The sequence below is a fragment of the Homalodisca vitripennis genome, chromosome 3, assembly GCF_021130785.1.
Source record: "Homalodisca vitripennis isolate AUS2020 chromosome 3, UT_GWSS_2.1, whole genome shotgun sequence".
In the NCBI taxonomy this organism is placed as follows: domain Eukaryota; kingdom Metazoa; phylum Arthropoda; class Insecta; order Hemiptera; family Cicadellidae; genus Homalodisca; species Homalodisca vitripennis.
The window spans coordinates 197,109,059-197,126,086 of NC_060209.1; the positions used below are offsets into that span (position 1 = coordinate 197,109,059).

The 17,028-nt window shown below is 33.0% G+C and overlaps 2 protein-coding genes across 5 annotated transcripts in view; one reads left to right on the forward strand and one right to left on the reverse strand.

Annotated features, from left to right (window-relative positions):
- Nucleotides 1-5,047: 5,047 nt before the first annotated feature.
- Nucleotides 5,048-17,028, reverse strand: part of LOC124357997 (lipase 1-like) — a 39,515-nt gene continuing 27,534 nt past the window's right edge. For all 4 annotated transcript variants that reach the window (XM_046810202.1, XM_046810203.1, XM_046810205.1 and 1 more), the window contains 3 exons: nt 12,850-12,937; nt 7,141-7,292; nt 5,048-5,265 (listed from right to left, as the gene is read on the reverse strand). In XM_046810202.1, coding sequence (XP_046666158.1) covers nt 7,268-7,292; nt 12,850-12,937 — 113 coding nt within the window. In that variant the 3' untranslated portion in view covers nt 5,048-5,265; nt 7,141-7,267. The remainder of the gene's footprint in view (nt 5,266-7,140; nt 7,293-12,849; nt 12,938-17,028) is intronic.
- Nucleotides 14,029-16,210, forward strand: LOC124357999. Its single transcript, XM_046810206.1, has 3 exons — nt 14,029-14,447; nt 14,607-14,738; nt 15,487-16,210. The coding sequence occupies exons 1-3, from the start codon at nt 14,343-14,345 to the stop codon at nt 15,793-15,795; spliced, it is 546 nt and encodes a 181-aa protein (XP_046666162.1). The 5' UTR covers nt 14,029-14,342; the 3' UTR covers nt 15,796-16,210.

Below are 17,028 nucleotides of genomic sequence, written 5' to 3' on the forward strand. Positions count from 1 at the left end.
TTTAGATAAATTCATATCAAAACTAACTCATCACAATTTAAAAGCCTTAAAACTCACAAACCTTGATCAATTAGATGTCAGAATTAACCTTACATGGAATATTATTAAAATTACTAACTTTTCTTTGTTACCATATCATCACTTTTAGAAAATCTTACCAGCTTACTCTAATGACTGACGAGAAGTAGACAAGTTTTAGTGACTGAAACCGATGGGATACTTTCGTTGGACATTCAGTCTGTTCCCTTAGGTACCAGTTCCAGACGGATATAAACTAATCAAATTTAGGTTGAAAGAAGACCAAACACTAAATGAGAGAACTAAATCTTGAAAGCATTGGAATGATGCACTAAGTGTAACTATTTTCGAAGTAGAGGTACTCGCCAATATCTTGCACCTCTTTTATTTAGTTGGTGACCTCAATGACGGAAGCTATTTTTACTGAGAGTTTGAGGTCAAGACGAGTACTAAAATTAAGTTTAATTTCAAGGAAAAGTTTAATAAATTTGTATTTTTTAGTAATTGAACAGATTTCATAAGTTAAGCGCCGGCACAGGGAAAAACAGGACGTGGACTTGGTCTGCTCACGGTATTATCAGCCAAACACTTTTATGGAAAATACATCTTTTCGATATAAATTTTTATTGTAAACTGAAACAAATGTTATAGCCAACTAAACAACGAACAAAACAAGACTAAAATATAATCAGTTTTATATCCGATAAAACTGATTATATTTTAGTGCTGATCCGTGCACAGGGAAGGTCTTTGGGGACTCTTTGTAGACGTTTGAAAATTTTTGGTATTTATTTACTGGGCTACCATATCTTAGACAGTATAATAACATCAAACCGTTAGCTCCAAGAACACAAGGAAGAATATTTTGAACTGTATTAGTCTTTATAAAAGTACAACATATGAGAGTAAGACGATGCTTACACGAGACAGAGTTGTACATTGCCAAACAAACGATGAGGGGTGGCTCTCTAGGGATGTTGGAAGTCAACAACTTTAACTTCTTGGTGAAGGGTCTCCCGAGACGACGAGCTAATGGCAGAATTACAACACATCGAGACTCAACATTTGTGGCGACGCAGTCAAATCCCACATGCGACATCCGAGATAACTTCACTTATAACACATTAGTTCTGACTTTGCCTACATTATTGTTGCGAGATAATGATACACCAACGTCTGGGGGACCTTATTTAGTGTGTGTTTCATAAACAACTCCATACATCACGTACGAGTACAATCTCATATTTTATAACAAATCAGATTAGGTTTTAGCACTCAGCCAAGAAAGAAAGCACTGTTGAAGTTGACAACTTCTTAAGATTATATAATAACTCATACTTAATTTAGCTCGTGTAGCTGTTATTGTAGTACAAATACAATACACTGAGTGCGCATTCCATGTTACTGTACAGAGTATTTGAAAACGAACTTCATTGTTTTGATACTCGAATCTGTACAAACTGACATACACAATTCTAGTTAGTGGTGTTTGATTCATCGACCTTCCAAGTTTGGTTCCCTTGCAGTTGGCAAGTCTGCTTGACCTCGAGAACAAGCTCCTCAGGAGACACCTAAAAGGGCTGATCAGCACACTTGGAGTGATGAAGTGAGAAGGGGAGGGGGGCAGAGCCGAGCAGTCCCGACGACCACCGACAAACCCCGAACATCTACGAGTCGCCATGGAACATCGGAACGGTTCTGATTTCTATAATCTATTACGAATTAATGAGTAGTTAGGTTATAATGTTAAAAAATGAAAATGCATCTGGTTTTAAACTTCATTTTATTGTAGGTTTATATCCCAAAAGATCTGAAAAATATTTAAATTATTCCTTGTTTGAAGTTTATATTTGACGATGGAAGGATTGTGAAGGAACAGGATTTTTTCGGACATTTGCCATCGTTCAGTGAAACAAAAAAATCAGTAAAACTACATTTCATTGACTGCAACACCACGTATACATTGAAATTATATAGAACGTATACTGCAATAAGGTTTTTTTCAATTAATTATAATGATATTGAACATATTTAAATACTGTATTCACACAGAATTATTTATAATTTCTTTATACCTCCAAAGACACTTGAAAAAATGTGAGATGGTGCACAACGAATATTTCAATAAAGTTTCTTAATTTTGCACAATAGACTTAAAATAACTGTAGCTATATACTTTCATTCATTTTTGTATTGCATTGACAAGCCATTGCAATTAATAGGACAAAGCAATACATTCATATGCATCAATGCAACATATCTTAATATAGGGTCCTTAATTGATAGTACGGTAATAATTACGTTAAATAAGGTATAAAAGCTGCAACAAAGAGTTATGACAGTAGATGGGTTCATAACTGGGAACTAAGTGGATCAAACGTGAAACTTGTGAGCTAATGTATTTTGGAGTCACTACGGATCGTTATTTAACTAGTAAGCCGAGATAAAAAATTTCGAATATTATAACGAGTTTGTAATCTTTCACATAATGTTTACATGCATGATTACAATCACATGAGTGAGTAAACAAATTAAAAAGTACAATTATCCCGAGAATACACTTATAAACTAACAATTTTCTAATTTTTTCGAGTATGGCTCTTTTTAACCTCCCGGATATTTAATCCCCCTCGAAATTTTTTCTGGCAACGCCATTGCATGTAACGAGGTTACTTGTTACATTAGACTTCCTTACGTCTTGTCGAATCTTTGATACTCATTTGTATGAATTCATTTGTATGTAGACAAGATTAACTGCATGTAATTAATTAAGTTGTAAAAATCGAGTTCAACGTAATTATTGTGACGCATCCTGCAACATCCAGCCTGAAAATCAATTACAATATATGTATGCTGTACCAAACTACTGGAAGGTGTTAACTCAGATTATAAGCTGAAAACTCAGTGCAATTTAATAAGTTTGCCAGGTAATAAATTAAATCCAGAAGAGTATGCAGCAGCATGTGACAGCTCAACAGCTGATTCCACTATTCCAATACAAATCCTATCTGTAGTTGGCAGGAGGGGCCCCTCCATCCCCACTCTTTCGCTCCGAGTATGCTGATCAGTCCTTTCAGGTGACCCCTGAGGAGATTGTCAACCCTCTAAGTTTGGCTCCCCTGCAGTTGGCAGGCCTGCTTGACCTTGAGACGGCACCAGTTCTGTTTAAGTCCTCTGTTCCCTCAGTTCAGTCACAACTCAGCATCAACGTGTACTCCACAATAGAAAGCGCAGTGTGTTATGTGGCTTGTGAAAATTGAGTGAGTTGTAACAGTGCAAAGTAATTTTAGACGTCAGTATGGTGGTGAACCACCTCCAGCAAAACCAACCCGTCATTGGCTAAAGTCTTTCAAGGAAACCGGTAGTGTTTTAAAAGCAAAATCACCAGAGAGACCGAGAACTTGTGAAGATGTTATTGAACAGATCCGTGTTTCATGTGTTCGGAGCCCTAAGAAGTCATTGTGTATGATGTGTTTTTTACGTAAGACTTTAGTTTCGTGCCTTCAAATTTCAATTATTACATGAAACCAAAAATACTGATCAAATTGAAAGTGGTGAGTTTGCTGTTGACTTTCTACACAGAATCGACGATCGATGATCATTTTATGCCAGTGGAACAGTTAATCGTCGTAACTGCAGAATTTTGGGGGAAGTGCATCCAAATTAAGCATTTATCAAGCAATTATTAAGCATCAAAGTGACTCCAAAAGCTAATGTGGTTTGATGGAAGATCATGTGATTGGTCCTTTCACTTTTTAGAAAAGCCAGAAAACGTGGACGATTAGTAAGACATGTTCATAGAGTACGTCTTTCCGCAAATGGAAGATATTGAGGAGGAAAGAGGTTTGCGTTTTTCCGACAAGATGGCGCTGCACCTTATTGCCGTAACCACGTGCGTGCAGCTCTGGATACTCTCTTTCCAGGAAGGTGGATAGGCAGGGCTAGCCCAATACCTTGCCTACCATGAAGTCCAGACTTAATTCCACGGGACTTTTTCTTTTGGGGCCACACAATAAATGGTGTGTACAGTGAAAATATCAGAGACATCGATCGTGTACGGGTAAGATTCCTCGCGGCGGTTGGGACAGTTAACCCTAAAATGTTGGTAAATACACAGCGAGAAGTGGAATATCGTGTGCAGGGTAAGAAATGAATTCCACATTGAAGTCTACTAACAAAACTTGAAGAAATTCTCTTTCATGATATGTCATGTACTCATTGATTTAATTTTTTATTAGTTTCCCCATTAAATGCATACTTTAAACTAGGGAGTTCTTTTTCAAACACCCTGAAAAAGCCACTATAACTGTTGAAGAAACTATACACTCCGCGTTAGTGTTTTAACACAGCGTTAGTCTATACAAATGCACGTTACATTCCAAGTTAGGTTACAAACTTAACGTCAGTGTAGCTTAACTCATCAGCGTCTACACAGTGACACACGTTAAAATATACTGAGTGTACACCCCCATGTTAGTACTGTACTGAACGTTTGAAAACAAACTCACTAATTTTAATGTATCCTAAAATCTGTACAAAGTGACATACGCTATTCTGACATACACAGCTTCATTATAATACATTCTGCATTAGTATAAAGATGTAGGCCTACTTATTTAGTTTTTTTTTTTTACCTATAATGTGGACATTATTAAAAAGTTACTAGAGTGGAACTATTTCAATTTAAATTAATGTAATTATATCACATGCAAAACAAAACTAAGATCATTTTATTCTTCTTATATTAATGTTACGAACTCTACATAATTTTGGTATATAAGGATTGATTCAGTAGATTGATTCAGGTTCACTTAAACTCACATTTTCTAACTATCTAAAATATGATCATTTGTACGTATATTCCAAGAAATTGGAAATTATTAGTTTCGCTTGTTACTGGACTGCCCATAATAATCTATAATAATATCGGTGTTACTGAAGCTCAACATTTATATATACAGGGGGAAGGTTATTGATAATTGATATGTCAAAGAAAGGAAACCACAAAAATATAAAGACAACATAAAGATATTGAGAAGAATATTCAAGTTTTATTTATGAAAAATGTGGTTATTTTTCATCCAGCTTTTGAATAGCCTCCAATACGCTGCTGTAGAATTTAGCTCGCTCAGCGATACAGCTTTTCTGGCGAGGGAAGAGAAAAGCGATGTGATCGAAACAATCAATGTCTTGAAGTCTATTGTCAGCCACGAGGTTGGGCAGGAGGGCGACCAGGTCGTCAACATCCTTAACACAATTCAAACACGATTAATACACTAAAATAAATAATGATTATTGATTAATATTACAACGAAATAATCTGAATTGGACAGTTTGGCCAAACTCTTTTACGTGTTGCGTTTATAAACTACTCCACTTGTTTTTAAAATAAACAGTAAATACAGAAATTTAAGTAAATGGTAGAATGTTGCTGGCATTTGCCTTGTATTTCTTAACATCCCGAGTCCCAGAATATATTTCGTGAGTGGATAAATATTTTTTCGACTACTGAACTTTTTCTAATGTTAATAATTACTTTTGGAGTATTATATGTTAGCCATTCTTAATCAAAATTCTGTTTTGAATGAATTTTTAAATATACTTAATGGTTAAATAAGCAATTTCATCAATCAATTCAACTTAAATATGGTGATTCACAGACCGCACAACTTTATCCAATCTATTCCTGATCGATCAGTTAACTCAACTTAGATATAGTGATCCACAGAACGCACAATTTTATCTAATCTATTCCTGATCGATCAGTTAACTCAACTTAGATATAGTGATCCACAGAACGCACAATTTTATCTAATCTATTCCTGCTCGATCAGTTAACTCAACTTAGATATAGTGATCCACAGAACGCACAATTTTATCTAATCTATTCCTGATCGATCAGTCAACTTAACTTAGATATAGTGATCCACAGAACGCACAATTTTATCGTATCTATTCCTGATAAATCAGGCAACTTAACCTAGACATATGGTGATCCACAGAACGCACTACTTTATCCAATCTATTCCTGATGGATGTTAATCACTCATGGTCGTCACTTCTGCACAGAATACTTGTTCAGTTCGCGGAATGATAAAACTCAGTTCCAGTAGTAAATAAACATCGGTTTTGTAACAACATGCTTTTTGGGGCCAAAAACTGCGTCAATTACTTCAATACCCTAAATCTAATTCCTTTCAAAGTTGTTATTAATTTGCTTTGCGCTCATGATCAGGAACGATGGGCCAGGTTTATTCCGAATTATCTTCAGTTATTTACGTTTGAGATCCTTAACTAATTATTTTTCTAGTCAGGTTCTGATAACGATTTGCCTATATTTACGCCAACCTTAAAACTAAGAACAGTTGTGGAGAGTTTTCATAATTGCACTATTTGAATAGTTTTGAAAGGAATCCTGTACTAACATTGCTGTGCCGTTCCTCTACTTCTTGGATACAAGTAACCCAAATACATATATACATGTATGAGGCTAAAGGCAGAGGTAATCCTAAATTGGTAGACACAGAACGGAAATTCATGAAAATTTCAAGTGTTTATATACCACTGAGGGATTTGTTAATGACATAAACAAATTGCCCTAAGCCCATGGCGTTAAAACCCCTTTTGAAACTCTTTTTAATTTTATAAATATTTTATAACATTGAGGAGTTTCTGGCATTAATCTTGAAGACCACGCTATAGCTGATCATTAACCGTAGGAGAATCAGCAAGTTAGTGGATGATTATAAAACTAATTGTACGTTTAAAATGAGATTTCTTGTCGCTTGTACATCAGAGGTATACTTACATATATTTTTACTTTTACTTTACATTATATAATTGCCAACCAAAAGACTAATATGATTTTACGCCACGGGTATTATTACATCGCCCATGTACATAGCTTGTTTACTGTAGTTACCTCAAAATTGGGGTATTAAAATTTGATGAACCGAACAATTTCTCTGATGCTTTAACGCCTGAGTAGCGGGTTAAAGACAGGGGAGGAAGTCAACTATGACTTAAATGTTGACTACTACGGCTTTTAATACATATAATGAATTTTGACCAATGGATTTGAGACCCAACCAAGCTGAAAATGGAAACTAAGCAACACAATACCTTCGTCATCACTATCTGATCTACGTCAGAAGACCAGAGAAGAGTGGGGGCGGTGATTTTCTTGAAATCGTCGGTGTATGACGGGGGTTCTTCGCTTCCGTATGCCTTCTTGTTGTCTTCTGCCGAGTCAAACTTGTAGTGCTTCATTATCCCTGGACAGAGCAACACTAACATTGTTACAATAGTGCACACAAACTATTACACTCAATATCATTAAATGTGCTCTACATACACAACAATGACTTAATAATGACTGATTAACGTAAACTTTTGTGTTTGAAGAACCTTTTCTTTTTTTAAGAAAGGTTCACAGCACGCATTGCTGTTGGCTGTGAAAATAAAAAATACATTTTAAACCAATTTTCTCAAATATTATTCAATCTAGAACTAATAATTCGAATAATCTCTTCCAAAGATTCGACGTGTGTTTTTCCTGATCATAACTCATTGCTCCTCGGCCTCCCAGATCCCGCGACCTATCAGAGTGTGGCTATGTACTCCAACTGCAAAATATGTGCCAATGGAAGAACGCAATTACATAATACTTTGCTACATATCTGCAAGTATGTTGAACTGTGTGGTGCAGGATCCGAGACGTGCATTCGAACTGACGGACATTACGTCGACTACGTTCTTCTTCTTCTATAGGGTGGCCTACTGCCGTGCACTTAAGCCTGAAGGGCCTTTTGCGCACCCCGGAAGCACAACATGACGCCTACCAGTCTGTGATTTCAGCAGTTCCACAAACCGCCGAAAACAACCTATCCAGTCCTCCTGGGGAAATTCACCATGTTACTTTTTATAAATAAGCTTCATAATAATTATAATTAGTAAGCTTTAATTTCATATTAATATACATACATTAATATTAAAATTTACTGAGTATACAGAGTATATTGAAATAAAATATAGTAATTTGTACTATTTTTAAAATAGAAAGCGTACACAACTTTGATGTTCTCGTAATTTTTATTTTACATTAGACAAAAACATTTGATGAGTAGGCTATGCATCATTATGCAGTCGTCTATGAATACAAATCACAAAATTACTATAAGACATACGTGTCAGCACTGCACAAAGCACAAATGGTTCGAAAGGAGATATTCTGAATGATTAAACCTAAGATTCTATATTATTATTCCAAATAACGTATTCGAGAGAAATATATATAGTGCAGTCATTGAAGCATTGTTGGTCCGAATTTTTTTACTGTGAACACGAATTGCATAACATTTTGGAATTAGGTTCATCTTACCCTTAACTTCAAAAGTGAAAATGATTTGAACTCCGCAACCACCCTGGGGGTGGTTGCCACCACCTTCTCGGGAGGGAATTTTTTTTTCAAAATAACCTCGGATATCGGTAGAAGGCCTAATTTTAAGCAAAAAATTATCTATAACGTTTTTTTCGAAAAATCCAATACTTTTCAAGTTATTGGCAATTGAAAATTCGCAATTGTTTCACGTTTTTCATCGGTTTTTTGCAAATATCTCAAAAAATATACGTTTTAATCGAAAATTTTATAAAAAACACAATTGTAGCAGGTAAAACAATGAACAATTTTGTTTTTTATAAAGTATTCTAAGTGCAATATTAAGCTAGATATTAAAAATCAAAGCAGTTTTGTATTTAGTCTGAAATTTTATCGATGTGGTCAATGCCATCTAGCGGCGAGCAGATGCATTTTAGGCATTCTAATAAAAAAGAGTTTTATAGTGCTTGAAATAAGCTTTAAAATGAGCACTACTATTAAAAGTCTTTTGCACTTAAAATAAGTGAGCTGTATTGCAAATATGAGGAGCATCTAATGTTTTTTTCTTCTAAATCAATGGGTTTCATAAGTGCCATTTCCACCAAAATTAAAATTAATCGTATTCCGCCTAGAATCAACTTTATTATGAAGAGTTTAATAGATTGTATCAGTTTGGATGCTTCAGGACACATATTTTTCAAAAAAGTCACGATTAAAAAAAATTTCACATTTTTAAAAAACCACCTTTTTTCATAATATCTCAAAAATGACGACATGAACGAATAAAAGTGTAGGTATGAAAAATGTAGGTATATTTCTGAAAAACAATTTGGATTTTTTTATTTTTCTGTAAAAACAAAAATTGACGGAAATATGATTGTTTAAAGAGCGCGTGGCAGCGCAATCACAGCCTCTCTTAAGCCCTTTAACCCTTCACTGTTTGAGAAAAAAGGTTTTTTTACTATATATTGCAATGAAGGATGTTGTAGCTCTTCTTAATTACCTTTACAATGGTTTTTTATAAATTGTGATAGCATGAAAATTGAAGGAGTTATGGTCAAAATACTTATCATATTTTTTTCTACTTAGTAACTAAAAAATTTCGGACTGTGAATATTTGGAGCAATGTGAAAGTACGCAGTATAATAGAGACCCAAAACTATTGTAACGTGTACATAATATGGCTCATATATTTTGGAAACGTAGGCATGAGTACATACCAACTTTCTTATATGTATATATAACACATTTGAGTGAATTTTGTATAATTTGTAAATATTTTATCCAATAAATGGCAATTTTTTACTCTAAATTAAATTATTTTTAAATAATATGTAATCATATATATTTACTGTTTTAATTTAAGGGTACTTTTAAGGGTAGAAAAGCTTAAGAATATGATAATCATTTTTCGAGAGTGTGGAATAATATTTTAAATCCTTTTCATTTTATCAAAAAAAACTTTTTAAACAATTTTTTTATCAAGGGGTAGTTTTCAAGGGTTGAAAGGGGGTTAAAAATTTGATAATTATTATAGAAAATATAAAATATTACTAACTCTATACTTTACATCTTTTTATATCATACCAAAGTATTTTTTTGTGATTTTTTTCAATTTAGGGGTTGTTTGCAAAGGGTTGTAAGATGTTCAAGGGGTTGAAAATGATTTTAATATGAGGTAATTGTGTTAGAAAACACTTTTAAAATTTCACCAATTACTATTAAACATGTTTTCTAGCGATAAAATGGCTAAATGTCGATTTTTCCATTAAGGGGTTGTTTTACACCCCTTAAAAATAATAGGCGGAGTTCAGATCATTTTCACTTTTGAAGTTAAGGGTAAGATGAGCCTAATTCCAAAATTTCATGCAAATCGGTTCACAGTAAAAAAATTCGGCCGTATTTTTCGCTTCAATGACTGCACTAATATTTTACACTTGTGTACATACATTTTGTAACGGAAAGTAAATTGAGTAAAACTTGTTAGAGGTATTTACTATATATGTATCAGTAGTTAGCTAATAGTTTTTTTTTTTAAGAATTAAAAACCAAACCGTATAAAATAGTTTAAACTGTTCTCAATCAAATGTGTCGTAAAACAAGTAAAATCGAATCATGTGTTTGTCTGTATTACGACCATTGGAAGTGAAATAATCTTTAATAAAGGAGATATACAAATAAAAAGTCAGTTTAAGTTAATGTTAATATACAGTAAAAGTTGTCTGGAACTGTAGAAAGTTACAAACGGCTCAGATCTGAATGAGTTACTTGCTTGTATTAAGAAACTTATGAAAGTAAAATACGAAACTAGCTCGCCAGCTGTTCAGCTAAATCAATAAGTTTCGCCGAGAGCCACTTAGTGTTACATATTAAAATAAGTCATTGAGCAAATTTCGATAATACACACTACAAAGATTACTGAGATCCTAGAGCACAGCTTTGGTCGTTCCTGAGAAATATGTGGTAACTGTATAATGTACGTTTAAAAATGACATATAGATAATTGAGAACCTAGTATATTTTTAAGAAAAAATAATTATTCCTGCTGAATTTGGAAATGATAAGAATGTCATTTAAAGTGGTCATGGTCAATATAATAATGTAAATAAATAAATATAATATAAATTAATGTTTGTCTTTATGTTCTTTATAGAATCGTAAACTATTTGAGCCATCATTATGAAAATTTGTATGTAGGTAATACGTATATATCTACGGAGAATGTTTATATGCTATGCTCATTGATTTAACTCGCCACCAGGCGGCGCTGTAAAAGATAAAAGATTTCAAAGTGCCTGCACACTATAAACCGCGATTACGAGACAGTTACGCATATTAAATAGTCAAACTCTATTTGAAGGCGCTAAGTTACTATGTATATTTGTCTTTAAGATAAATTTCTGGTTGAACTCAAAGCTTCAGTGTTAGATCACTTTACAATGAAGTACAGAGTGTCCCATGAAGAGGTTTAAACGTTTGATTTTATATTACTTGTCCATTTATGCACCAAACATGTTCAAACTCTACACAATTAATAAAGTAGTTTTTTTTTAATATTCAGTGAAAATTAAAGCTCCCTAACAATGATATAAACAAAATGGTGACATTTTGAAAAACTATACTTTAAAAACAGTATTTTTTGTTTTGTAAAATTACTTATTGTCATATTATAGAGAAATAAAGCATTTCAATCAGGAGAAGAGAACATATTCTGAGTTTTCAAATGTTTTAGATGTGATTTTATTTAATGTGGACAAAATCATTATTATGATATGGAGTTCCTGAAGTTACTTTATCTGAGTGAAACTATGATTTATTCTCTACTTGTTACAAAAGTACGATAAAGTACATGAAATATCCCTAGCCATCATTTTCCAGTACCGATGGCTAGACAGTACTTTACTCGTAAACTAAATCAGTCTACATTGTACTTGTTTCAATTGATACTGTGGACTTGTGGCATTATACTAAATTAAAACAAAAAGAATGGAACGATTAACGATTATAACAAGGATAATAACAATATGAATCACTAGAAATTAATATTAATAATAAATAATTGTACCCATAAAAATTATTAAATAAAAAACACTAACAACAGTAAAGGGTATTCATACAATAAAAATTGACCAGTTTTGCCAAGCTTATCTAATCTAGTCACTTACTTTTGCTCTAAATATTAGATAAGCGTCAGGATTGTGGTACCTTAGAACAGCTATCAATGTCTTATCGCTGGCCTTGCTCAGAGTACGACAGTCTGGAGACTAGTTCAGAGTAGTAACCATGCAAAGTGAAAATTTGATACATTTGTGTAAAAGAATAAAGTATAAATAAAATTACAACGCTAGTGAATTGTGCAGTATATAATGAAAAAAATAAAGGTAAGTTGATGTTGGCGTTTTTTAATAGTTTTCCTTATACTAATTATTGTCCTACTTTAGAATATGTGTTAGATACATTGTTTTCTATTTTTAAACCCCGTTTGTTTCCAGATATCAGTGGACGAGTGAATAGTGGCGTTCTTTAAACGGAGAAACTGAAAAGGCTCTAACCTTAAAAATATTCTACCTCAGAAAAAAGATTCGACACTTGTATTGTCAACAGCATAACTCCAGTACTATCAGGATTTGGATCTATTAATGAGAAGGAAATTCACGACCATAATACTTTAAAAGAAACACGAATTAAAATCAAGAATTAGTGTATGTATTCCTTATCAGAGAGCAGAGGGATATTGTTACTAATGTGGCTTCGAAATCCACACAATAAACCAAAATAATTGTTTGTAACGTAATGGACTGTTGAGGCTATTACTGTCCTATAGGACGTTCCTGGTAGCACCTTCGGTCACCTGAATTTAATTTCAGTTCACCAGAAATTAACCCATCAAAAACTATGGTAAGAATTGGTACTGTTTTTTGGAACCAATCACTGTGTGTGGGCAGAGGGGTTACCTGTAACTGACATCTGGTAGAAGTGTTCCATCGTCTTTAGGGATGTTCCGGCTGGGATATATGCTCCTCCTATTACCTTCTGAATCTCCTATGAAAAACAATGCAAGATGAAAAAGATCTTTAATGTTCTTGATTTTTGGTATGTACTATGTACTTACTTAATTACGTAGGGGGTTACTACTTACGGGAGTGAAAAATTGCCTTAAACGTTTGAACAAATGTTATTCAAATTGGATAAAAAATTACTTTATTACATGTACTTCTACGTTTTTTCCCTTCACAATAGCTTAAACTACATAATTCAGTACTTTGTGGACAAGATATGCCACTATTAAGAGATCGGAGGCTACTTTAAATAACTTAGCTAAATTTAATCTGTTAGTAAAATATAATGCGTTTGATTTAAGTAATTATTTAGTATAAATGTGCTGGTAGTATGAATAAAATAAAGTAAAATAGTTTCTACTCAACAATAATTAATCAGCGGAGTCCAGAATCGCTATATGAAGAAACATGAAAAAAGTACAAGAGAAAGACATTTAAAACTCACCACGTATGTGTCACAAACTTTTGTATGTTTTTAAACATTCATCATTTCAAACAAAAATGTCATATAATTATAGGTATACAAGTATCCCGTTTTACAAAGATCTACCTGTATTTTTAAAATCTGCGAGTTGCATTTAAAAAGTCAACCAATATTAAACAGATGTTAGGTACGAAGGGTTATGAAGGTAAATAAGGAATCACGGCCTTTTGGTTGTAAACCTTGCTTAAAACCTCGTTGTGGAACCTGTAAGATCATGTCAACAAGGAAATATGTCAAAAGTATTATAACCAAAGAAGTATATGCTATCAAAGGAAATATCAACTGTGACACCAAACTTAATTTTTTCTGAAAAAAAACAGTATGTCGGGCAAACATTGAACCCCCTATTAAAGGCATTAATAAGATCGATGACAGTGTAAATGAAAACTAAATACATTAAAACGTAGAAAATGTTGATGCACACCAACTTGTAATCAAACAAGACATGAAGAGTTTTTCATTTAAAATAAATTTAATGTTTCCTACTTGGACCTATATATGCATAATGGAACCAACCAACAATTTTTGGGAAATTGAGATATCACCGCCATCTTGAAGAGCTTGAAAGAATTTATACCCTGATTTTTTTTACTTTAACTGGCTTTGAAACTACAAATGCAAAAAAAAATCATGAAAAAACATCAAATGCTGTATGTCGGATTCAATATTATGAATAAGGGAACCAAGTGGCTTGGTTCTTTGTTTCAAAATTCAGAGACTGGTTTTGTAATATGCATAACAGAACCAACCAACTTGATTCTCTTTGTTGTGTAGTCTTCATCTTGATCAGCTGTTTTGCATACAGGAACCAAGTTTGAAGTTAGATAAACCTGCTTGCAATACAATAATAATAGAGTAACATAAATGATTGTTTTATGTCTGTATTGTGTCTAAGTGTTACAAAATGGATATAAAGAGAAGAACTTTGTTAATTATGGAAATGGCAAAAGTTCAAACCCCTGATTCTTCTGAACCAGATCATGAGCCTACGTTATTGGAAACTGATCAGGTAAGCACATAATTTTTAGGTTAAATAATAGGTTTTTGAGCCTTGACTAATAATTACTTATATTTATAATGAAATATTGTAATAATAATAAATATACATTAAAATAAGATGAAATTAATATTTTCCAGTAAAATAAATAATTAATTGCCTTTGTTTCAGGAGTCGACAAATATACAACAAGAGCATAGCTATGTCTGCAATGATAGTCCTATATCACATAAACCTACACAGAATGAAGGAGAAAACGGTGTAGATCTCAATGAAATGTTGGAAAATAACATGCCTGATTTGGTAAGTTTTAGATTTGGTATAAACTTATCTGAAGGACAGATACAAATTTATTTCGAACATAACCTAGCCTATAACAATAGCTAACAAACTGGCAAAAGTTTAGGGTAGTGGTGTTAATGGCAGAAAGATTTTTTCTACACATTACTTGCAGTATTACGTACCAAAAACTGGCCTAGCCTTTATTTATGAACTTTTGGTATATATGCAGCAGTTGGTACTTGTGGAAAAATCAATATTTTTTACTAATTTCCATGTAAAATTACTTGCTGAACATGAATATGACGGTCTTTTTTGTCGGAAAAGTCGTTAAATGTTCCAAGGCAGCAGATTACAATCATTGAAATCTGTACTTTAAGTAGCATTTAAGTGAATTTAACAGCGTTTCCGACAAAAAAGACCATTATAATCGTGTTCAGCAAGTAATTTTACATGGAAAAATGTTTAAAAATATATATTTTTCCACAAGTACCAACTGCTGCATAGTTACCAAACTTTTTGTTTGGTATTGGATTTTTTAGTTCAATACTAGGCCTAAATTAAATACTAAATAAAAGGTTTCAAAATATCGCCTATTTGCTAATTTTTTCGATTGTCAGCGTGCAAAGCTGTTAGGTTATATTATTATAATTAGGATTGGTAAGCTACTATTCATGTTCATGACTATCTTATTTAGAAATTATGCCAAAAATGACAAAATACTTCTTTTAATCTGAACTACTTCAATTTACAACTTTATGTTCTGTTCTAGGATACAAGCTACCTGGATATTTCAAAAATGGAAATTGTGTACGACTTTCCAAATATTTCATTTGATACCAGCAAATCACAAGAACCTAGTCTAACAGATTCAATATTAGATGATGGTGATAGTGTTCAATTATCTGGTGCTATTGAAATTACAGATAATATTGGAAGAATGATGGTAGAAAATGGAACTAACCATGCACCAGATGATCTTAACTCTTTTCATATTGTTCCTCATCTGGAAATGGAAGAGCATGAGGTAAGAAAAAGGAATACAAATTTTAACATACATAAATTCTTTTCAGGTCCGTAAAAAATCTTCCAGTTATCTGGTAGAGATCTCTTAATGTCTTAAAATTATTGATCGTTTGTAACATATCTTTGCTCCGGCTCTTAGGCTATGGTACTGTCAATGTTGTATTTTATGAATAGATCATAACCAGAAAATCAGTCGGCTGTACTACTAACTCAACTAAAGATTTTTATTTTAAAGATGTTATGTCTAAAATAAATGGTTGAAAATGAATATTTATTAAAGTATACTTTATACCCAAGTAATATTTTTACTCAAGTTTTACTGAAATGTGTTTAAAGAAAACTCATTCATTCTCCCAGCATGTGATTGAGCATCCAAGTAATTAAATCCATGATCTCTTAAACTTAAGTCCAAGACACTAACCATTAGACTAGCAAACTGCCTATTATGACCCTGAAGCTAATAATCTGTTTTTTTTTTTCAGAGTATGCAAGATGATGACCCACTAATTACTGGAAATCAAAATAATTTAATTAATGTTGGTGAACTAAATACTGAAGAACCGAACATTGAGGATCAAGTAGTCGAAGTAATTGCTGAACCCCAGATTGATAACAACAGAGCAGAAGTAGTAGACGAAACGCCTAGCATAACAGATGATAGCTCTTCTAGTGGTTCTGATTTTGAAGAAATTGACAGTTCAGGAAGACCAAAGAAAGGTAGGAAGAGAAAGTATGCACATCAATCTAGAGATATCAGAAAAAAAAGGAAAAATAGTAATAAAAAATACATTTCTCAAACAGGAAAAGTTGTGTACCCTAAAAACTTCAGGGATTTTCATTGTGCTTGCAAGTGTAATGAGAAAGTGTCACTTGAAGTAAGAAAAAGCACTTTTAAGAAATTTTATGATTTGGGGGACTATAATGCCCAAAACATGTTTATTTGTGCATCAGTACAGGAAGAAAAAACAAAAAGACCAACAGTACAACTATCTAAAAGACAGTTTACAAGGAAATATACAATTAACAATACTGTTATTTGCAGGAATATGTACGTACAAACCTTAAGAGTGTCCACAAAAAGAATTAATACAGCTCTTAAAAAGCTTTAAAAACGATAATGTGAAAGATGAAAGGGGGAAATGTGGTGGCAGTAACAAGATTGAAGACAAACGGATTGAAGAAGTCCGAAACCACATTAAAAGAATTCCAGCATACAAGTCCCACTACTGTAGAACGACAACAGAATCATGCTGGTTACCCCCTGATATGACATTGCCACGTATGTACA

Bases quoted from the DNA above. Each gene is read 5' to 3' on its own strand.
- LOC124357999 (XM_046810206.1), top strand. From the start codon at position 14,343: ATGGATATAAAGAGAAGAACTTTGTTAATTATGGAAATGGCAAAAGTT. The intron at 14,448-14,606 runs GTAAGCACATAA...CCTTTGTTTCAG, and splicing joins CGTTATTGGAAACTGATCAG to GAGTCGACAAATATACAACA. The intron at 14,739-15,486 runs GTAAGTTTTAGA...GTTCTGTTCTAG, and splicing joins AAAATAACATGCCTGATTTG to GATACAAGCTACCTGGATAT.